Source organism: Oncorhynchus mykiss, chromosome 3 (genome assembly GCF_057628025.1).
Source record: "Oncorhynchus mykiss isolate SJ-2025 chromosome 3, ASM5762802v1, whole genome shotgun sequence".
NCBI classification, from domain to species: domain Eukaryota; kingdom Metazoa; phylum Chordata; class Actinopteri; order Salmoniformes; family Salmonidae; genus Oncorhynchus; species Oncorhynchus mykiss.
Genome location: NC_143024.1, coordinates 9,426,326 through 9,449,495, shown reverse-complemented (window position 1 = coordinate 9,449,495; position 23,170 = coordinate 9,426,326). Strand labels below are relative to the sequence as shown.

Below are 23,170 nucleotides of genomic sequence, written 5' to 3'. Positions count from 1 at the left end.
AGGAGTCAGTAGCCGTGGGGGAGAGACGTGCAGACCAGATATACATTATATATACACCCTCCACAGACAGGAGTCAGTAGCCGTGGGGGAGAGACGTGCAGACCAGATATACATTATATATACACCCTCCACAGACAGGAGTCAGTAGCCGTGGGGGAGAGACGTGCAGACCAGATATACATTATATATACACCCTCCACAGACAGGAGTCAGTAGCCGTGGGGGAGAGACGTGCAGACCAGATACACATTATATATACACCCTCCACAGACAGGAGTCAGTAGCCGTGGGGGAGAGACGTGCAGACCAGATATACATTATATATACACCCTCCACAGACAGGAGTCAGTAGCCGTGGGGGAGAGACGTGCAGACCAGATATACATTATATATACACCCTCCACAGACAGGAGTCAGTAGCCGTGGGGGAGAGACGTGCAGACCAGATATACATTATATATACACCCTCCACAGACAGGAGTCAGTAGCCGTGGGGGAGAGACGTGCAGACCAGATATACATTATATATACACCCTCCACAGACAGGAGTCAGTAGCCGTGGGGGAGAGACGTGCAGACCAGATATACATTATATATACACCCTCCACAGACAGGAGTCAGTAGCCGTGGGGGAGAGACGTGCAGACCAGATATACATTATATATACACCCTCCACAGACAGGAGTCAGTAGCCGTGGGGGAGAGACGTGCAGACCAGATATACATTATGTATACACCCTCCACAGACAGGAGTCAGTAGCCGTGGGGGAGAGACGTGCAGACCAGATATACATTATATATACACCCTCCACAGACAGGAGTCAGTAGCCGTGGGGGAGAGACGTGCAGACCAGATATACATTATATATACACCCTTCACAGACAGGAGTCAGAAATCCCCCTGTTCACACCAGATCTGGGTTCAAATAGTATTTGTTAATGGTTTGATTGAGCCTGCCTGGACTGCCAGATGGACAGGGATGACACTGTCGGGAGTTGGGACTATCCCATTGGTTCCACTGCGCCAGGCAAGCTTATCTGAACTTTCCAAGTATTTGAAAAGAAAACAAATACTAATCGAACCCAGGTCTGCTCCACATCAGTCCACAGAGCCTCCACTCCCACACCAGATGAACCCAGGTCTGCTCCACACCAGTCCACAGAGCCTCCACTCCCACACCAGATGAACCCAGGCCTGCTCCACACCAGTCCATAGAGCCTCCACTCCCACACCAGATGAACCTAGGTCTGCTCCACACCAGTCCACAGAGCCTCCACTCCCACACCAGATGAACCCAGGCCTGCTCCACACCAGTCCACAGAGCCTCCACTCCCACACTAGATGAACCCAGGTCAGCTCCACACCAGTCCACAGTGCCTCCACTCCCACACCAGATGCTTTACTCTACCGAATGGCACCTTATTCCCTATATAGTGCACTACTTTAGACCAGAGCCCTATGGAACCCTATTCCCTATGTAGTGCACTACTTTTGACCAGAGCGCTATGAGCCCTATGGGTCCTGGTTAAAAGTAGTGCACTACATAGGGAATAGGGTGTCATTTGGGATCTTTTCACTCCAAGGCCTGGATGGAATGCTGAGCTGAGCTGCGTCCAAGCAGCACACAGACAGGCCAATTAAATGTTGATGTGTCCCTGGAGGACGTTTTCATATGATCCCCCCCCCCCCTCAGATAGGATCCTGAATGTTTTCTCCCTTTCCAATCCGCTCACAGCAGACCTGGGTTCACATACTATTCAACATCTTTCAACTATTTTTTTGGGGGGGGGGGGGTTGACTGAGTCTGCCTAGAGTGCCAGATGGGTTTGAGGGTTTGCCATTTTGAGATTATTCTATTGCCCAATTAAACCAGGCAGGCTCAATCAAGCACAGATAAAAACAAGTATTTGAAATAATTGCGAATAGAATTTAAACCCAGTTTGTCTCCAAGACCAGAGCAGACGAGACCAGACCAAACGAGACCCCCTCCACAGGGTTCTTCCATTGACCACAGGTGAAGGTTGTTGCATGATAGACGACTGATTAAACAATCATCTTGGGGACATCAAGTCGGCAGCCCAGCTAAGCATGATAGCAATCAGATGTGCTTCTGTGACTGGGCCTTTATATCTCATTATAAGGCTCGGGTTTATGCTCCATGTAAAAATGTATATGATTACACCCAAATAATATTCTTTACAACAACAAAAAAAGCATGACAAACACAAAACAAGAATCAAATTGTATTATTTGAATGTAAAACAAAGACTTGGTGTGGGGGGTGAAAATGTCACGTCCACGTACAGTTAGAGACGGAATGAAATGGGACCAAATCTGCACATCAAAAGAGGAACTGACAGAGGAGACGACCAACGGAAGCATTTGGGTAATCATCCAGTCACAGTGTAGCCCTTACCTTGACCCTGGGCAGGGGCTGGGAAATGTACAGCCAACACCAGGAAGAGCAGAGGACACCACGTCCTTATTGGGAGTCCTACAATCAGCATCCTTACAACTGTGATGCTCCTTCTGCACCTAGCAGGGAGAGGAAGAAAAATACAGACTATTTAACACTGCCACAGCTGTGGGCTTTGGAGAACGCTAGAAAGAGGTTTTAGGAATAGTGATGAGAGAGAGAGAGAGAGAGAGAGAGAGAGCGAGAGAGAGAGAGAGAGAGACAATGAGAGAGAGAGAGAGACAATGAGAGAGAGAGAGAGAGAGAGAGAGAGAGAGAGGGAGAGAGAGAGAGAGAGAGAGAGAGTATGAGAGTGAGTGTTTACTTGCTTTGGCAATGTTTCCCATGCCAATAAAGCCCCTTAAATTAGCATCCTTACAACTGTGATGCTCCTTCTGCACCTAGCAGGGAGAGGAAGAGAAATACAGACTATTTAACACTGCCTGACTGCCACAGCTGTGGGCTTTGGAGAGCGCTAGAAAGAGGTTTTAGGAATAGTGATGAGAGAGAGAGAGAGAGAGAGAGAGAGAGAGAGAGAGAGAGAGACTACCAGAACCCACTGGATTCTCCAATTACCTTGAATGAGTTACAGGACAAAATAAAAACCCTCCAACCCAAAAAGGCCTGTGGTGTTGATGGTATCCTCAATGAAATGATCAAATATACAGACAACAAATTCCAATTGGCTATACTAAAACTCTTTAACATTATCCTTAGCTCTGGCATCTTCCCCAATATTTGGAGCCAAGGACTGATCACCCCAATCCACAAAAGTGGAGACAAATTTGACCCCAATAACTACAGCGGAATATGCGTCAACAGTAACCTTGGGAAAATTCTCTGCATTATCATTAACAGCAGACTCGTACATTTCCTCAATGAAAACAATGTACTGAGCAAATGTCAAATTGGCTTTTTACCAAATTACCGTACAACAGACCATGTATTCACCCTGCACACCCTAATTGACAACCAATCAAACCAAAAAAAGGCAAAGTCTTCTCATGCTTTTTTTATTTCAAAAAAACCTTTGACTCAATTTGGCATGAGGGTCTGCTATACAAATTGATGGAAAGTGGTGTTGGGGGTAAAACATACGACATTATAAAATCCATGTACACAAACAACAAGTGTGCGGTTAAAATTGGCAAAAAACACACACATTTCTTCACACAGGGTCGTGGGCTGAGACAGGGATCAGCTTAAGCCCCACCCTCTTCAACATATATATCAACGAATTGGCGCGGGCACTAGAAAAGTCTGCAGCACCCGGCCTCACCCTACTAGAATCTCAAGTCAAATGTCTACTGTTTGCTGATGATCTGGTGCTTCTGTCACCAACTAAGGAGGGCCTACAGCAGCACCTAGATCTTCTGCACAGATTCTGTCAGACCTGGGCCCTGAAAGTAAATCTCAGTAAGACCAAAATAATGGTGTTCCAAAAAAGGTCCAGTCGCCAGGACCACAAATACAAATTCCATCTAGATACTGTTGCCCGAGAGCACACAAAAAACGATTCATAACTTGGCCTAAACATCAGCCCCACAGGTAACTTCCACAAAGCTGTGAACGATCTGAGAGACAAGGCAAGAAGGGCATTCTATGCCATCAAAAGGAACATCAATTTCAACATACCAATTAGGATCTGGCTAAAAATACTTGAATCAGTCATAGAGCCCATTGCCCTTCATGGTTGTGAGATCTGGGGTCCGCTCACCAACCAAGACTTCACAAAATGGGACAAACACCAAATTGAGACTCTGCATGCAGAATTCTGCAAAAATATCCTCCGTGTACAACATAGAACACCAAATAATGTATGCAGAGCAGAATTAGGCCGATACCCGCTAATTATCAAAATCCAGAAAAGAGCCGTTACATTTTACAACCACCTAAAAGGAAGCGATTCCCAAACCTTCCATAACAAAGCCATCACCTACAGAGAGATGAACCTGGAGAAGAGTCCCCTAAGCAAGCTGGTCCTGGGGCTCTGTTCACAAACACACCCCACAGAGCCCCAGGACAGGAGCACAATTAGACCCAACCAAATCATGAGAAAACAAAAAGATAATTACTTGACACATTGGAAAGAATTAACAAAAAAAACAGAGCAAACTAGAATGCTATTTGGCCCTACACAGAGAGTACACAGCGGCAGAATACCTGACTACTGTGACTGATCCTAAACAGAGAGTACACAGTGGCAGAATACCTGACCACTGTGACTGAACCAAACTTAAGGAAAGCTTTGACTATGTACAGACTCAGTGAGCATAGCCTTGCTATTGAGAAAGGCCGCCGTAGGCAGACATGGCTCTCAAGAGAAGACAGGCTATGTGCACACTGCCCACAAAATGAGGTGGAAACTGAGCTGCACTTCCTAACCTCCTGTCCAATGTATGATCATATTAGAGACACATATTTCCCTCAGATTACACAGATCCACAAAGAATTCGAAAACAAATCCAATTTTGATAAACTCCCATATCTACTGAGTGAAATTCCACAGTGTTCCATCACAGCAGCAAGATTTGTGACCTGTTGCCACGAGAAAAGGGCAACCAGTGAAGAACAAACACCATTGTAAATACAACCCATATTTATGTTTATTTATTTTCCCTTGTGTACTTTAAACATTTGTACATTGTTACAACACTGTATATATATATATATATAATATGACATTTGTAATGTCTTTATTGTTTTGAAACCTCTGCATGTGTAATGTTTACTGTTAATTTTTATTGTTTGTTTCACTTTTGTATATCATCTACCTCACTTGCTTTGGCAATGTTAACACATGTTTCCCATGCCAATAAAGCCCCTTTAACTGAATTGAATTGAATTGAGAGAGAGAGAGAGAGAGAGAGAGAGAGAGAGAGAGAGAGAAGAGAGAGAGAGAGAGAGAGAAGGACACAGAATGCGAGAGAGAGCGAGAGAGAGAGCAAGAGAGAGAGAAAGAGAGAGAGGACAGAGGGACACAGAATGCGAGAGAGAGCGAGAGAGAGAGCAAGAGAGAGAGAGAGAGAGAGCGAGAGAGAGAGAGTATGAGAGTGTTTACTTGCTTTGGCAATGGTAACATATGTTTCCTATGCCAATAAAGCCCCTTAAATTGAAAATGTAAATTGAGAGAGAGAGAGAGAGAGAGAGAGAGAGAGAGAGAGAGAGAGAGAGAGAGAGAGAGAGAGAGAGAGAGAGAGAGAGAGACCAGCATTGAGTAGTAACAGACATCCATAGCTATCGGGCTTTTTCAGTGTCGAGGCCCAGCCTGTCTCACGTGGGGGCAGGCAGAAGGGAGTGAGGGGAAAAGGGGGAAGATGAGAGTCACTTTCAGAATGGGAAGTTGGAAACAGAACAGTAGAGGACTTTGTTACATTTTGACGGACAGGCACAAGAGAACATTTCCCGAGTGCCATTGTTGACATTGAGAACAAGCAGAGCTCAACTTGTCTGTCACTCATCATTAAGGCTTTGACTAGACAGGCAGATTGTAACAGCAGCACAGGAATGGAGGAAGCTAGTACAATACTGCCACATAGGACGACTGTAGGGCAGTAGGCTGAAAATGACCAGCTTTACTCACTTGTGTACATTTTTGTTCTATGACTATATTCAATGCATTCATCTTACTCACACAGCATTGATGATGAAAATAGATTTCCAATCAACATCCCTGGACATAAGTGAATAACGCGTCAAAATGTGTCTTCATATACAGAGATAACTGTACATCTTAATCCTGGTATCTGTGTCCATCAAACTAAACCTGGACATTGACTTCATGACAGAGATATCATTTAGACATTTAAACTATTTTATACCAGCAAAAGCATAAAATGTTTTCTTCAAAACCATTATTTGCTATACTTATGCAATACAATTTAACCAAAATAAATATATTGTCATTAGATTTAGGTTAAACGGTCGGTGAAAAAAATGACGTTTTTTTTTACAGTTCCATGACAGGGTCCCACGTTGTTTCAATTTCATCACATGTATTTATTGTTGTTTAAATGACGTGGAAACAGCGTTGATTCAACCAGTTTGTGTCCTTATGGGAAGTAACTATTTGCTGACAAACATTGGATGTTTTTTTTCCCCCTACTTGTAAACCCTTATGGCCAATTATTCTTCAAAAGAGGAAGTATAGACGAATCAGCACATTCAATTTGAAAGCTGAAACTGCTGATGAAACTCGTGAAGTAGTAATCCCTAAACGCAGTCCAATCAAAATAAACCTCATCAATCTGAAGTATGTAGCCTACACGTCAATAGAATATGAGATAGGGACAAAACGCATCTTGTCGCCCTGGAAACAACCGGGAAATAGACATATTTCGTTTTTTTTGTATTTACAATGAAATTCCACGAAGACCATAATAATGATAGTTAATAATACATAAAAAAATCATTTCTGACTTGATTTATAGGCACACAAAAAACATTTGAATGGTTTAAATTACTCCAGTTGTGCAACTCTCACAGTGTCTACTTCAAAAGTTAATTGTTAACTTGTGCACCCGACAGGAAACTGATGAGAAGATTGCCCACAAGTTTAGTTACATTCTAGAACTTTCAATTCGTTTACAATTTATTTGGTAATTTATCAGTATACTTGATCAAGTCAACCTATCCAATTGATTGCCTTTGAGAGCGTGGAGTAAATGACCATAATAAATATAGGCTAAGCACTCGAAACAAAACAAATTCCATACTGAATTAATGAAATAGCAATCCATAACTCACAAGTCATCAAATCCTAAACGCTCCTATTTCCCACGGATCCTCTCAATCCCCAGAGTGTGTGTCTGTCTCCCTGGTTTGTTTCAGCCTCTCTCAGTCAACTATTCCGTCAGTCAGTCCAGACTAAAACTGGGGGTGGGTTTTTCTTGCGTCGTTATTCACCCATCCCTTCGGCTATTCATCCCCCTCTACTTCTCTCTCTCCTTCCTTCACCTCATTTCATCCTGTGGACTGACGGGGGGGAAAGGGAGAAAAAAAATCGACCAATTGCTGCTGAACAGGAGGACGGGAGCGAAACGGGAGGGTGGAATTCGACAAAAACCCTCAGGCACTCTGCCTCGACAGGACTTGTCAAGTAAACGACTTGTAACCGAATGTAGGTTTTAACACTCAGGAAATGGTCATTTAGCTCTATCGTTAGTTTTCATAGCATTGTGATGTCTGACACCGACTGGATTGGAATTGTGGAATCTGAGCAGGTGCTTCGGCAAATTCTGTTGCGCGCTCTCTGGTGCTCTGAGGCTGTGAACGCACCAAGTGACTATACATTTAAACATACATCTACGCCAAGTTGTTCCTTGAATGGCTGTTGCGTAATATCGAATGAACATTTGCAAATTCCCTAGGAATAGGGCCTTATTTTAATTGACTTGTCTTTTGGGACAGCGGAATTTGAAGCGTGGGTTATAGTGAATTGTGCAGCATTGCGGCTCTGGAATAAACTACACTCCACACCAGGTGTACCGTAGCGACCAATGCCCCCCAACCTCTTTCCCCACAAAACTCCCATCCATCGTCCATAGACCATCCCAAATGGCACCCTATTCCCTAAATAGTGCACTACGTTTGATCAGAACCAAAAGAGCATCCTTTTCCCTATATAGTGCACTATTCTGGTCTGTCTGTCCTCCTAACACCTCTCCCCTCCCAGCCAGCCCCTCCCAGAGAGAGGGAAACCCAGATCCTTGCTCCCAGAGAGAGACAGAAACCAGATGCTATGACAGTCCCAATGATGTCACCTCAACTGTCTTTGACTAGGCTGGGAGCATCCAATGGCTGCTGGGTAGGAATCAGATCCTTTCAACACTATCGCACTGCAATGAGATGCTGCTGAAAAATGGATTGTCTGTGTGTGAAAAAACAGAGCAAACTAGAATGCTATTTGGCCCTAAACAGAGAGTACTGCCAGTCCCAGTGGCAGAATACCTGACCACTGGGACTGGTCCTAAACAGAGAGTACACAGTGGCAGAATACCTGACCACTGTGACTGATCCTAAACAGAGAGTACTGCCAGTCCCAGTGGCAGAATACCTGACCACTGGGACTGGTCCTAAACAGAGAGTACACAGTGGCAGAATACCTGACCACTGTGACTGATCCTAAACAGAGAGTACACAATGGCAGAATACCTGACCACTGTGACTGACCCTAAACAGAGAGTACACAGTGGCAGAATACCTGACCACTGTGACTGATCCTAAACAGAGAGTACACAGTGGCAGAATACCTGACCACTGTGACTGTTCCAACATTAAGGAAAGCTTTGACTATGTACAGACTTAGTGAGCATAGCCTTGCTATTGAGAAAGGCCGCCGTAGGCAGACATGGCTCTCAAGAGAAGACAGGCTGTGTGCTCACTGCCCACAAAATGAGGTGGAAACTGAGCTGCACTTCCTAACCTCCTGCCCAATGTATGACCATATTAGAGACACATATTTCCCTCAGATCACACAGACCCACAACGAATGTACATAGACATAATATGACATTTGAAATTCCTTTGGAACTGTTGTGACTGTAATGTCTATTGTTCATTTTCTTAAATGGTTTATTTCACTTTTGTTTATCTATGCCACATGCTTTGCCAATGTCAACATATGTTTCCCATGCCAATAAAGCCCTTTACATTTAATTGAGAGAGAGAGAGAGAGAAAGAGAGAGGGGGGGGGGGGGGGGCGGGGTGGACTACCATATCAAGTATTCTCAACTTTATAGTGGACAGTAACAGATATTTCCCCTAAATCCAGTCAGTCCCCCAAGAACGTTCCCATTGTGTATGTGTGTATTGGATACCAGTTGTGTTGTAACAGCCTTATTTCCTTCAGATAAAAATGACATGTACAATTGCAGGGTCTCATCCAACTTGTACTAAACTGGAAACACAACCAGTCGACCACCATAGTAGAAAACAGAGCAGTAATCACAGCTAGGTAGCTTCAAACAGAACTGGAGCATTTGAGGTTTGAAAGAATCCGTGTGAAGTTTGTCCTGGCCTGTTCTACAACTGTTCTGCCATATTCAAGCCCTGCACTGCCTGAACAACAGGTCTCTCTGTCTGCCATATTCAAGACCTGCACTGTCTGAACAACAGGTCTCTCTGTCTGCCATATTCAAGCCCTGCACTGCCAGATATAAGGCTCTCAATCTCTCCTGGGTCCTCTACACACAATACATGATTCCTTATATATCTCCTGGGTCCTCTACATGTTAGACATGATTCCTTATATATCTCCTGGGTTCTCTACACATTAGACATGATTCCTTATATATCTCCTGGGTTCTCTACACATTAGACATGATTCCTTATATATCTCCTGGGTTCTCTACACATTAGACATGATTCCTTATATATCTCCTGGGTCCTCTACACATTAGACATGATTCCTTATATATCTCCTGGGTCCTCTACACATTAGACATGATTCCTTATATATCTCCTGGGTCCTCTACACATTAGACATGATTCCTTATATATCTCCTGGGTCCTCTACACATTAGACATGATTCCTTATATATCTCCTGGGTCCTCTACACATTAGACATGATTCCTTATATATCTCCTGGGTTCTCTACACATTAGACATGATTCCTTATATATCTCCTGGGTTCTCTACACATTAGACATGATTCCTTATAGATCTCCTGGGTTCTCTACACATTAGACATGATTCCTTATATATCTCCTGGGTCCTCTACACATTAGACATGATTCCTTATATATCTCCTGGGTCCTCTACATGTTAGACATGATTCCTTATATATCTCCTGGGTCCTCTACATGTTAGACATGATTCCTTATATATCTCCTGGGTCCTCTACACATTAGACATGATTCCTTATATATCTCCTGGGTTCTCTACATGTTAGACATGATTCCTTATATATCTCCTGGGTCCTCTACATGTTAGACATGATTCCTTATATATCTCCTGGGTCCTCTACATGTTAGACATGATTCCTTATATATCTCCTGGGTCCTCTACACATTAGACATGATTCCTTATAGATCTCCTGGGTTCTCTACACATTAGACATGATTCCTTATATATCTCCTGGGTTCTCTACACATTAGACATGATTCCTTATATATCTCCCGGGTCCTCTACATGTTAGACATGATTCCTTATATATCTCCTGGGTCCTCTACACATTAGACATGATTCCTTATATATCTCCTGGGTTCTCTATACATTAGACATGATTCCTTATATATCTCCTGGGTCCTCTACACATTAGACATGATTCCTTATATATCTCCTGGGTTCTCTATACATTAGACATGATTCCTTATATATCTCCTGGGTCCTCTACACATTAGACATGATTCCTTATATATCTCCTGGGTCCTCTACACATTAGACATGATTCCTTATATATCTCCTGGGTCCTCTACACATTAGACATGATTCCTTATATATCTCCTGGGTCCTCTACACATTAGACATGATTCCTTATATATCTCCTGGGTTCTCTACATGTTAGACATGATTCCTTATATATCTCCTGGGTCCTCTATACTTTAGACATGATTCCTTATATATCTCCTGGGTTCTCTACACATTAGACATGATTCCTTATAGATCTCCTGGGTTCTCTACATGTTAGACATGATTCCTTATATATCTCCTGGGTCCTCTACATGTTAGACATGATTCCTTATATATCTCCTGGGTTCTCTACACATTAGACATGATTCCTTATATATCTCCTGGGTTCTCTACATGTTAGACATGATTCCTTATATATCTCCTGGGTTCTCTACACATTAGACATGATTCCTTATAGATCTCCTGGGTTCTCTACACATTAGACATGATTCCTTATATATCTCCTGGGTCCTCTACACATTAGACATGATTCCTTATATATCTCCTGGGTCCTCTACATGTTAGACATGATTCCTTATATATCTCCTGGGTTCTCTACACATTAGACATGATTCCTTATATATCTCCTGGGTTCTCTACATGTTAGACATGATTCCTTATATATCTCCTGGGTCCTCTACATGTTAGACATGATTCCTTATATATCTCCTGGGTTCTCTATACATTAGACATGAATCCTTATATATCTCCTGGGTTCTCTATACATTAGACATGATTCCTTATATATCTCCTGGGTCCTCTACATGTTAGACATGATTCCTTATATATCTCCTGGGTTCTCTACACATTAGACATGATTCCTTATATATCTCCTGGGTCCTCTACATGTTAGACATGATTCCTTATATATCTCCTGGGTTCTCTACACATTAGACATGATTCCTTATATATCTCCTGGGTCCTCTACATGTTAGACATGATTCCTTATATATCTCCTGGGTCCTCTATACATTAGACATGATTCCTTATATATCTCCTGGGTTCTCTACACATTAGACATGATTCCTTATATATCTCCTGGGTCCTCTACATGTTAGACATGATTCCTTATATATCTCCTGGGTTCTCTACACATTAGACATGATTCCTTATATATCTCCTGGGTCCTCTACACATTAGACATGATTCCTTATATATCTCCTGGGTTCTCTACACATTAGACATGATTCCCTGTTCTGGACTACTGTAGATGCAGCACAACATTACAGACTCCAACGAGAGAAGCCCACCAATTGTTAACTTTCAGATTTTTTTTTTATGCGAAAGTGAGACATTTTTCTTCCTTTCTAAGTAATGTTGCATTGAAAAACTTTAACTTTAACCTTTGGCTCAAAGTACCCAATTACATTTCAACAAGCTAAGCATCTCTCTCTCCCTCTTCTTTCTCTCTCTCTCAGAGCTCACTCCTTTCGTTCAGTTCCCAGCGGACCCTGAGTGACAGCTCCTCTCAGGACCCCAGGAATCGAGTCGGACAACAGATCTGCACTGCTCATGAACCCGCCTCCCTGAACAGAACAGAATCGAATATAGAATGAATAAATGCATTATGGCTGAGTCCCAAATGGCACCATATTCCCTACACATAGTGCACTAGGTTTGACCAGAGCCCTAAATGTAGTGCACTGTGTAGGGAACGGAGGTGCCATTTGGATCGCAACCTTAGAGTTGATACGGAGTTCATTGAGCCTCGACCATATGGTTCTCTCTCTCTCTGCCGCCTGTCTCTGTCATAAACAATTTAAAGGTCATTGGGATTCAACAGTCTGTCTAGATACCGTAGGCTATTCTGATTTCTTATTCAAACTGCTGTTCTGGAGCATCGGAGAGAAACTATAAAGTGTAAAATGTGAGATGTTTTTTTGTGGGAAATGTGACAAACAATAATTTCAATGTTTCACATGAATACACACACACACACACACGCACGCACACACACGCACACGCACACACACACGCACACACCCACACACACACGCGCACACACACACACGCGCACACACACACACAAGCACACACACACACACTCATATGCACAAACGCACACACAAACACTCACATGCGCACACACACTCACACACACACTCTCTCTCACACACACACACACACACTCCCTTCTTGTCCTCATTCCCAGATACCTTTTCTGTCTTACAGTCAGATTATTATGTCACATCGTTGTCTCACCTCTGACCTGAAAGGGTTTTTAAATATGACAGATTGTCATGCTGCTTCCCGCTGGGTAACAGACAGGATGAGTCGTGGTCAAAAGTAATGCACTATATAGGGACGCAACATGTCCATCTCCTGTCCTCTTCTTGTCTTCCCCAGGGGACCAGTAAGCAGTATGTCCCGGGGCCTGTGCAGGGAAACACCCAATTTCATTGTTTTACAGTCTCTGGTCTGCACATTTTACCTTTATTTAAGAGGGGGGGGGGGGGGGGGGGGGGTCTCTTTTACAAGGGTTAGAATGTACAGGACATATTTTCCGTGGTCTTTTCCACCTGGAGTATTGACCTGACTGTAGTACATAGCCTGTATTGATTATGTAAACAGCAGTGCAGATCCTTGAGTCAGTACATTTCCACAGTATGGGATGACGGTCACTGCAGTTCAATCAAAGTGACACGTGTTTCCATTGTCAGAGCGTCGACAGTATGTCTGGAAGTGCGTCCCAAATCAGTACCCTGTTCTGTAGGGTACTGTAGTTCACTGCTTTTGACCAGAGCCCTATGGGTCCTGGTCAAACGTAACGCAGCATAAAGAGAATAGAATACCATTAGGGACTCAGCCCTGGGGTTCTGGAACGGCCAGCTCTCTACATAAAGGGACTCAGCCATCTACATAAAGGGACTCATCCCTGGGGTTCTGGAACGGCCAGCTCTCTACATAAAGTGACTCAGCTCTCTACATTAAGGGACTCAGCCCTGGGGTTCTGGAACGGCCAGCTCTCTACATAAAGGGACTCAGCCCTGGGGATCTGGAACGGCCAGCTCTCTACATAAAGGGACTCAGTCCTGGGGTTCTGGAACGGCCAGCTCTCTACATAAAGGGACTCAGCCCTGGAGATCTGGAACGGCCAGCTCTCTACATAAAGGGACTCAGTCCTGGGGTTCTGGAACGGCCAGCTCTCTACATAAAGGGACTCAGCCCTGGGGATCTGGAACGGCCAGCTCTCTACATAAAGGGACTCAGCCCTGGGGATCTGGAAAGGCCAGCTCTCTACATAAAGGGACTCAGCTCTCTACATGAAGGGACTCAGCCCTGGGGATCTGGAACGGCCAGCTCTCTACATAAAGGGACTCAGCCCTGGGGTTCTGGAACGGCCAGCTCTCTACATAAAGGGACTCAGCCCTGGGGATCTGGAACGGCCAGCTCTCTACATAAAGGGACTCAGCTCTCTACATAAAGGGACTCAGCCCTGGGGATCTGGAACGGCCAGCTCTCTACATAAAGGGACTCAGCCCTGGGGTTCTGGAACGGCCAGCTCTCTACATAAAGGGACTCAGCTCTCTACATAAAGGGACTCAGCTCTCTACATAAAGCGTCTCAGCCCTGGGGATCTGGAACGGCCAGCTCTCTACATAAAGGGACTCAGCCCTGGGGATTTGGAACGGCCAGCTGTCTACATAAAGGGTCTCAGCCCTGGGGATCTGGAACGGTCAGCTCTCTACATAAAGCGTCTCAGCCCTGGGGATCTGGAACGGTCAGCTCTCTACATAAAGGGACTCAGCTCTCTACATAAAGGGACTCAGCCCTGGGGTTCTGGAATGGTCAGCTCTCTACATAAAGCGTCTCAGCCCTGGGGATCTGGAACGGCCAGCTCTCTACATAAAGGGACTCAGCCCTGGGGATCTGGAACGGCCAGCTCTCTACATAAAGGGACTCAGCCCTGGGGATCTGGAACGGCCAGCTCTCTACATAAAGGGACTCAGCCCTGGGGTTCTGGAACGGCCAGCTCTCTACATAAAGGGACTCAGCTCTCTACATAAAGGGACTCAGCTCTCTACATAAAGCGTCTCAGCCCTGGGGATCTGGAACGGCCAGCTCTCTACATAAAGGGACTCAGCCCTGGGGATCTGGAACGGCCAGCTGTCTACATAAAGGGTCTCAGCCCTGGGGATCTGGAACGGTCAGCTCTCTACATAAAGGGACTCAGTCCTGGGGTTCTGGAACGGCCAGCTCTCTACATAAAGGGACTCAGCCCTGGGGATCTGGAACGGCCAGCTCTCTACATAAAGGGACTCAGCCCTGGGGATCTGGAAAGGCCAGCTCTCTACATAAAGGGACTCAGCTCTCTACATGAAGGGACTCAGCCCTGGGGATCTGGAACGGCCAGCTCTCTACATAAAGGGACTCAGCCCTGGGGTTCTGGAACGGCCAGCTCTCTACATAAAGGGACTCAGCCCTGGGGATCTGGAACGGCCAGCTCTCTACATAAAGGGACTCAGCTCTCTACATAAAGGGACTCAGCCCTGGGGATCTGGAACGGCCAGCTCTCTACATAAAGGGACTCAGCCCTGGGGTTCTGGAACGGCCAGCTCTCTACATAAAGGGACTCAGCCCTGGGGTTCTGGAACGGCCAGCTCTCTACATAAAGGGACTCAGCTCTCTACATAAAGCGTCTCAGCCCTGGGGATCTGGAACGGCCAGCTCTCTACATAAAGGGACTCAGCCCTGGGGATTTGGAACGGCCAGCTGTCTACATAAAGGGTCTCAGCCCTGGGGATCTGGAACGGTCAGCTCTCTACATAAAGCGTCTCAGCCCTGGGGATCTGGAACGGTCAGCTCTCTACATAAAGGGACTCAGCTCTCTACATAAAGGGACTCAGCCCTGGGGTTCTGGAATGGTCAGCTCTCTACATAAAGCGTCTCAGCCCTGGGGATCTGGAACGGCCAGCTCTCTACATAAAGGGACTCAGCCCTGGGGATCTGGAACGGCCAGCTCTCTACATAAAGGGACTCAGCCCTGGGGATCTGGAACGGCCAGCTCTCTACATAAAGGGACTCAGCCCTGGGGTTCTGGAACGGCCAGCTCTCTACATAAAGGGACTCAGCCCTGGGGATCTGGAACGGACAGCTCTCTACATAAAGGGACTCAGCCCTGGGGATCTGGAACGGCCAGCTCTCTACATAAAGGGACTCAGCCCTGGGGCTCTGGAACGGCCAGCTCTCTACATAAAGGGACTCAGCTCTCTACATAAAGGGACTCAGCCCTGGGGATCTGGAACGGCCAGCTCTCTACATAAAGGGACTCAGCCCTGGGGATCTGGAACGGTCAGCTCTCTACATAAAGGGACTCAGCCCTGGGGATCTGGAACGGCCAGCTCTCTCACACTCTCAACGTCTTACTTCCAAATAACAAGCCTGGTGAAGACGGGTAATCACGATGAACTGTGGCCTTATCATTAGGTCTGAACACTGTGGTCACTTAGCTCCACAACACAACCCTGATATTTGTTCTCCATCTTGTAATTAGCTGTCCGGACCTGGTTTCAAGGGTCAGGGCCTCTGTGTAGCCCTCGGTGTGAGTTTGCAGCATACATGCTGCAAGAAAGCAAACAGTGGAGTTTAATTTCATGAATACACCTCTTAGTTGAAGTGGAGGGTATGAAGAAACAGAGCTTTCTGTCAGTGTGTTCAGCTTACTGTTAGTAGTTAGTCTGTGGTCAGGTTAGTGTAACTAGTGAGTCTGTGGTCAGGTTAGTGTAACTAGCTAATCTGTGGTCAGGTTACTGTTAGTAGTTAGTCTGTGGTCAGGTTAGTGTAACCAGTGACTCTGTGGTCAGGTTAGTGTAACTAGTGAGTCTGTGGTCAGGTTAGTGTAACTAGTTAGTCTGTGGTCAGGTTAGTGTAACTAGTGAGTCTGTGGTCAGGTTAGTGTAACTAGTTAGTCTGTGGTCAGGTTAGTGTAACTAGTGAGTCTGTCAGTGTGGTCAGGTTAGTGTAACTAGTTAGTCTGTGGTCAGGTTAGTGTAACTAGTGACTCTGTGGTCAGGTTAGTGTAACTAGTTAGTCTGTGGTCAGGTTAGTGTAACTAGTGAGTCTGTGGTCAGGTTAGTGTAACTAGTGAGTCTGTGGTCAGGTTAGTGTAACTAGTGAGTCTGTGGTCAGGTTAGTGTAACTAGTGAGTCTGTGGTCAGGTTAGTGTAACTAGCTAGTCTGTGGTCAGGTTAATGTAACTCGTGACTCTGTGGTCAGGTTAGTGTAACTAGTGACTCTGGGGTCAGGTTAGTGTAACTAGTTAGTCTGTGGTCAGGTTAGTGTAACTAGTGAGTCTGAGTTCAGGTTAGTGTAACTAGTGAGTCTGAGTTCAGGTTAGTGTAACTAGTGAGTCTGTGTTCAGGTTAGTGTAACTAGTTAGTCTGTGGTCAGGTTAGTGTAACTAGTGAGTCTGTCAGTGTGGTCAGGTTAGTGTAACTAGTGAGTCTGTGCTCAGGTTAGTGTAACTAGTGAGTCTGTGTTCAGGTTAGTGTAACTAGTGAGTCTGTGGTCAGGTTAGTGTAACTAGTGAGTCTGTGGTCAGGTTAGTGTAACTAGTGAGTCTGTGGTCAGGTTAGTGTAACTAGTGAGTCTGTCAGTGTGGTCAGGTTAGTGTAACTAGTTAGTCTGTGGTCAGGTTAGTGTAACTAGTGAGTCTGTCAGTGTGGTCAGGTTAGTGTAACTAGTTTGTCTGTGGTCAGGTTAGTGTTGGTAGTGTGTCTGTCAGTGTGGTCAGGTTAGTGTAACTAGTTAGTCTGTGGTCAGGTTAGTGTAACTAGTGAGTCTGTCAGTGTGGTCAGGTTGGTGTAACTAGTGAGACTGTGGTCAGGTTAGTGTAACTAGTGAGTCTGTCAGTGTGTTCAGGTTAGTGTAACTAGTGAGTCTGTCAGTGTGGTCAGGTTAGTGTAACTAGTGACTCTGTCAGTGTGGTCAGGTTAGTGTAACTAGTGAGTCTGTCAGTGTGGTCAGGTTAGTGTAACTAGTGAGGTATATCTACAGGGAGGAGGCAGCCAGAACCTACAAAGGAAGCTCTCTGAAGTTTACACTTTACTGACGTCTAATTCAAGAAGAGGAGGAGGTGAATGTGTTTCAACAGGAAGACTTGGTGCTGTAGAAGACACAGCTCCTGTCCAGAAACAACAACAACAGATAATATACATACTTTTTGGTCATGTCATTTATATATACATATATTGTCATTTTAATTTTGGGGCAAAAAATATTGTATAATCACCAGGAATTCATTACGTTTGTTTAATTAGTTTGATTTGGGAAATCTGTTCCCAAGTATTCCCACAAATCAAAAAAAATACTTGATTGTGTCTCAATGTCACCAAGGTAGGAAATAATTGTTCTTCTCAAATATAATCTCTTTTTGGTCTTAGTTGTTGTCAATTTACAGTGTATAAATTATTATAATTATAGGGAGGGGGTGTGCTGTGGGATTGTTTAAAATACTCTTTGAAGAGGGTTCAGATGTTTTCAGAAGATTGGCAGGGACTCTGCTGTCCTAGCTTCAGGGGGAAGCTGGTTCCATCATTGGGGTGCCAGGACAGAGAAGAGTTTGGAGTGGGCTGAGAGGGAAATGCTCTCCCGTGGGGGTGGAAGGGCCATGAGACCTGAGCTGGTTGGAGTGTAGGGACTTACTTCATATAGATATAGAAAGGATAGGAGAGATATTGAAGAGACCAAACTGCTGGGTGTGTCACCCTGGAGAGCAACTAGCAAGCCACGGTATCATGGTCAAAACATAGACTCAATGGTTACTGAAATGGGAAGAGGTCTGTCCACGATAAGGCGTTGCTCTGCTTTCTTTTTTTTTTTTATTCTTAATTATTATTTTTTGACCCTTTTTTCTCCCCAATTTCGTGGTATCCAATTGTTGTAGTAGTTGTCTCATCGCTACAACTCCCGTACGGGCTCGGGAGAGACAAAGGTTGAAAGTCATGCGTCAGCGCGCATCCAACCCGGAAGCCAGCCGCACCAATGTGTCGGAGGCTACACCGTGCACCTGGCAACCTTGGCTAGCGCGCACTGCGCCCGGCCCGCCACAGGAGTTGCTGGTGCGCAATGAGACAAGGACATCCCTTCCGATCAAGCCCTCCCTAACCCGGACGACGCTAGGCTAGGCCAATTGTGCGTCGCCCCACCCGCCCCACGACAGAGCCTGGGCGCGAACCCAGGGACTCAGATGGCACAGCTGGTGCTGCAGTACAGCGCCCTTAACCACTGCGTCACCATGTATATCTATGTATTAAGTAGTGGTATATATATGTATATCTATGTATTAAGTAGTGGTATGTATATGTATATCTATGTATTAAGTAGTGGTATATATATGTATATCTATGTATTAAGTAGTGGTATGTATATCTATGTATTCTATTTGTTGTGTTGTTTCCTGTTTGGACCCCAGGAAGAGAAGTTGCTGCAGCAGCTCATAGGGGATCCTAATAAAACATGAGTTTATTTAACCTTTAACCTTTATTTAACCTTTATTTAACCTTTACTTAACCTTTATTTAACCTTTACTTAACCTTTATTTAACCTTTAACCTTTACTTAACCTTTATTTAACCTTTACTTAACCTTTTACCTTTACTTAACCTTTATTTAACCTTTACTTAACCTTTATTTAACCTTTAACCTTTACTTAACCTTTATTTAACCTTTACTTAACCTTTTACCTTTACTTAACCTTTATTTAACCTTTACTTAACCTTTACTTAACCTTTATTTAACCTTTACTTAACCTTTAACCTTTACTTAACCTTTATTTAACCTTTACTTACTCTTTATTTAACCTTCATTTAACCTTTAACCTTTACTTAACCTTTATTTAACCTTTACTTAATCTTTATTTACCCTTTACTTAACCTTTGTTTAACCTTTACTTAACCTTTATTTAACCTTTACTTAACCTTTATTTAACCTTTACTTAACCTTTATTTAACCTTTACTTAACCTTTATTTAACCTTTACTTAACCTTTATTTAACCTTTACTTAACCTTTATTTACCCTTTACTTAACCTTTACTTAACCTTTATTTAACCTTTATTTAACCTTTACTTAACCTTTACTTAACCTTTAACCTTTACTTAACCTTTATTTAACCTTTATTTAACCTTTATTTAACCTTTACTTAACCTTTATTTATTCAACTAGGGAAGTCAGTTAAAAAACAAATTATTATTTACAATAACGGCCTACACCCCGGGCAAACCTGGACGACGCCGGTTGTGATACATCCTGGATGCGAACCAGGGTGTCTGTAGTGACGCCTCTAACACTGAGATGCAGAGCCTTAGACCGCTGAACCAGGGTGTCTGTAGTGATGCCTCTAACACTGAGATGCAGAGCCTTAGACCGCTGAACCAGGGTGTCTGTAGTGACGCCTCTAACACTGAGATGCAAAGCCTTAGACCGCTGAACCAGGGTGTCTGTAGTGACGCCTCTAACACTGAGATGCAGAGCCTTAGACCGCTGAACCAGGGTGTCTGTAGTGACGCCTCTAACACTGAGATGCAGAGCCTTAGACCGCTGAACCAGGGTGTCTGTAGTGACGCCTCTAACACTGAGATGCAAAGCCTTAGACCGCTGAACCAGGGTGTCTGTAGTGACGCCTCTAACACTGAGATGCAGAGCCTTAGACCGCTGAACCAGGGTGTCTGTAGTGACGCCTCTAACACTGAGATGCAGAGCCTTTAGACCGCTGAACCAGGGTGTCTGTAGTGACGCCTCTAACACTGAGATGCAGAGCCTTAGACCGCTGAACCAGGGTGTCTGTAGTGACGCCTCTAACACTGAGATACAGAGCCTTAGACCGCTGAACCAGGGTGTCTGTAGTGACGCCTCTAACACTGAGATGCAAAGCCTTAGACCGCTGAACCAGGGTGTCTGTAGTGACGCCTCTAACACTGAGATGCAGAGCCTTTAGACCGCTGAACCAGGGTGTCTGTAGTGACGCCACTAACACTGAGATACAGAGCCTTAGACCGCTGAACCAGGGTGTCTGTAGTGACGCCTCTAACACTGAGATACAGAGCCTTAGACCGCTGTGTCACTCAAGAGCCCCAAATACAACAATAATAAAATACATTATTAGGCTGAGCCCCACCTTCTCCTCCATATTGTTTATACCCATCTCATCCTGCCAAGTCCACACAATGGTAATATGATAGGAGGAGTTGTCTAGTGGCTATATGATAGGAGTTGTCTAGTGGTTATATGATAGGAGGAGTTGTCTAGTCGTTATATGATAGGAGTTGTCTAGTGGTTATATGATAGGAGTTGTCTAGTGGTTATATGACAGGAGGAGTTGTCTAGTGGCTATATGATCTTCCTGTCTGGGTTGGCGCCCCCCCTTGGGTTGTGCCGTGGCGGAGATCTTTGTGGGCTATACTCGGCCTTGTCTCAGGATGGTAAGTTGGTGGTTGAAGATATCCCTCTAGTGGTGTGGGGGCTGTGCATTGGCAAAGTGGGTGGGGTTATATCCTTCCTGTTTGGCCCTATCCGGGGGTATAAGACAGGAGAAGTACTCCAGGTATAACAAACTGACCATAGCCCCCCGACACATAAACTACTGCAGCATAAATACTGGAGGCTGAGACAGGAGGGGTCAGGAGACACTGTGGCCATATAACCACTAGAGTTGTCTAGTGGTTATATGATAGGAAGAGTTGTCTAGTGGTTAAATGATAGGAGGAGTTGTTTAGTGGTTAAATGATAGGAGGAGTTGTCTAGTGGTTAAATGATAGGAGGAGTGGTCTAGTGGTTATATGATAGGAGATAGGAGTTGTCTAGGAATTGTTCAGGAGTAGTCCAGGGGCCACGGATGTTTCTGGACAGGGTCATGTTCGGGAAGGTGGTTGCCAGGTCTGACAGGGATTATTATATTATATTATTGTTATGACAGGAAGCAATTGGGTCTTTCCCTCACACACTCACCTCTGACCTGTGACCTTTAGGAGGTGAGAATGGTCGCGTTCCCCTGCTCAGACGTTGCATGCATCAACCAATGGTTGCGTGTCGCGTCATCGACTGTTTCCTCGACCGACAGATTGATTTAACATATCCTTGGGTTAGATCATACGATAAATATCCAGACGTTGTAAAACCTGGAGTGCGTCGGCAACGCCTGGGCAGAGGAACGCGCCCAATACCTCCAAAAACTACAATCAATCATTTCATAACTCAGATCTGTCTTTGTGAAAGTATTTTAAACTATTTCTTGTTGAACGTTTTTTCAAGAGGTGACTGGGGTCATTTCTCCTACAGTCCTAACAACAACACACTCATCCTGACCCTAAAAGGATACAATAAATCACCACTTTGTATCATATTGGATTGGTCTTTACGACAAACCATAAATATATTTTTTTAGCTTAATAACTATTTACACACTTTTTTTATTTGTTTTTTTCAAAGTGTTTAAAATGTTTTTCCATCTACATATAAGGAATAATTGCTTCTTGTACTGAGCCGCTTGCATTTTGTTTTTCAAACAGTCTGTGAATTGAAACGTTATTACTGGTCGTTTGTTGGCCAGAGTGGCCAGACTGTATTTCACTTGGGTAAACAGCCAAACTCTCCAAAAACATCAACAACAATGTTGGCCAAGACCCTCTGTTAACAGATCTGCATGGCAACCATAGAATGTAAGATTCTAAAAGAAGTCAGTTAAATAGAATGTAAGATTCTAAAAGAAGTCAGTTAAATAGAATGTAAGATTCTAAAAGAAGTCAGTTAAATAGAATGTAAGATTCTAAAAGAAGTCGGTTAAATAGAATGTAAGATTCTAAAAGAAGTCAGTTAAATAGAATGTAAGATTCTAAAAGAAGTCAGTTAAATAGAATGTAAGATTCTAAAAGAAGTCAGTTAAATAGAATGTAAGATTCTAAAAGAAGTCAGTTAAATAGAATGTAAGATTCTAAAAGAAGTCAGTTAAATAGAATGTAAGATTCTAAAAGAAGTCAGTTAAATAGAACATAATCTCCTGAATGATCAAAGGGGGTTTGTTTTCTGAGGTATTTTGACGTTAAAACTTGTTTGAGATCCATGATGAAAATGTATCAACTGTTAGCTTCATATTTTAGGCTGTTAACTTGATTATTTCTGTATGTACTGTAGCCAACTGCTGCCATGACAACGAAGAAACACATGGGAGTCTATCTATCAGTATCTGTAGTCTCTTATTACCAGGCTGATTACTGCTTCACTATCTATCAGTATCTGTAGTCTCTTATTACCAGGCTGATTACTGCTTCACTATCTATCAGTATCTGTAGTCTCTTATTACCAGGCTGATTACTGCTTCACTATCTAT

At 44.1% G+C, this 23,170-nt stretch overlaps 1 protein-coding gene across 2 annotated transcripts in view; it reads right to left on the bottom strand.

The window, feature by feature from the left end:
- The window catches only part of LOC149984314 (collagen alpha-1(XIV) chain-like), a 239,470-nt gene extending 231,726 nt beyond the window's left edge, over positions 1 to 7,744 (bottom strand). For both annotated transcript variants that reach the window (XM_090219964.1, XM_090219955.1), the window contains exons 1-2: positions 7,203 to 7,744; positions 2,418 to 2,536 (exon numbers count right to left, since the gene is read on the bottom strand). In XM_090219964.1, coding sequence (XP_090076090.1) covers positions 2,418 to 2,508 — 91 coding nt within the window. In that variant the 5' untranslated portion in view covers positions 2,509 to 2,536; positions 7,203 to 7,744. The remainder of the gene's footprint in view (positions 1 to 2,417; positions 2,537 to 7,202) is intronic.
- Between the last annotated feature and the right edge of the window lie 15,426 nt (positions 7,745 to 23,170).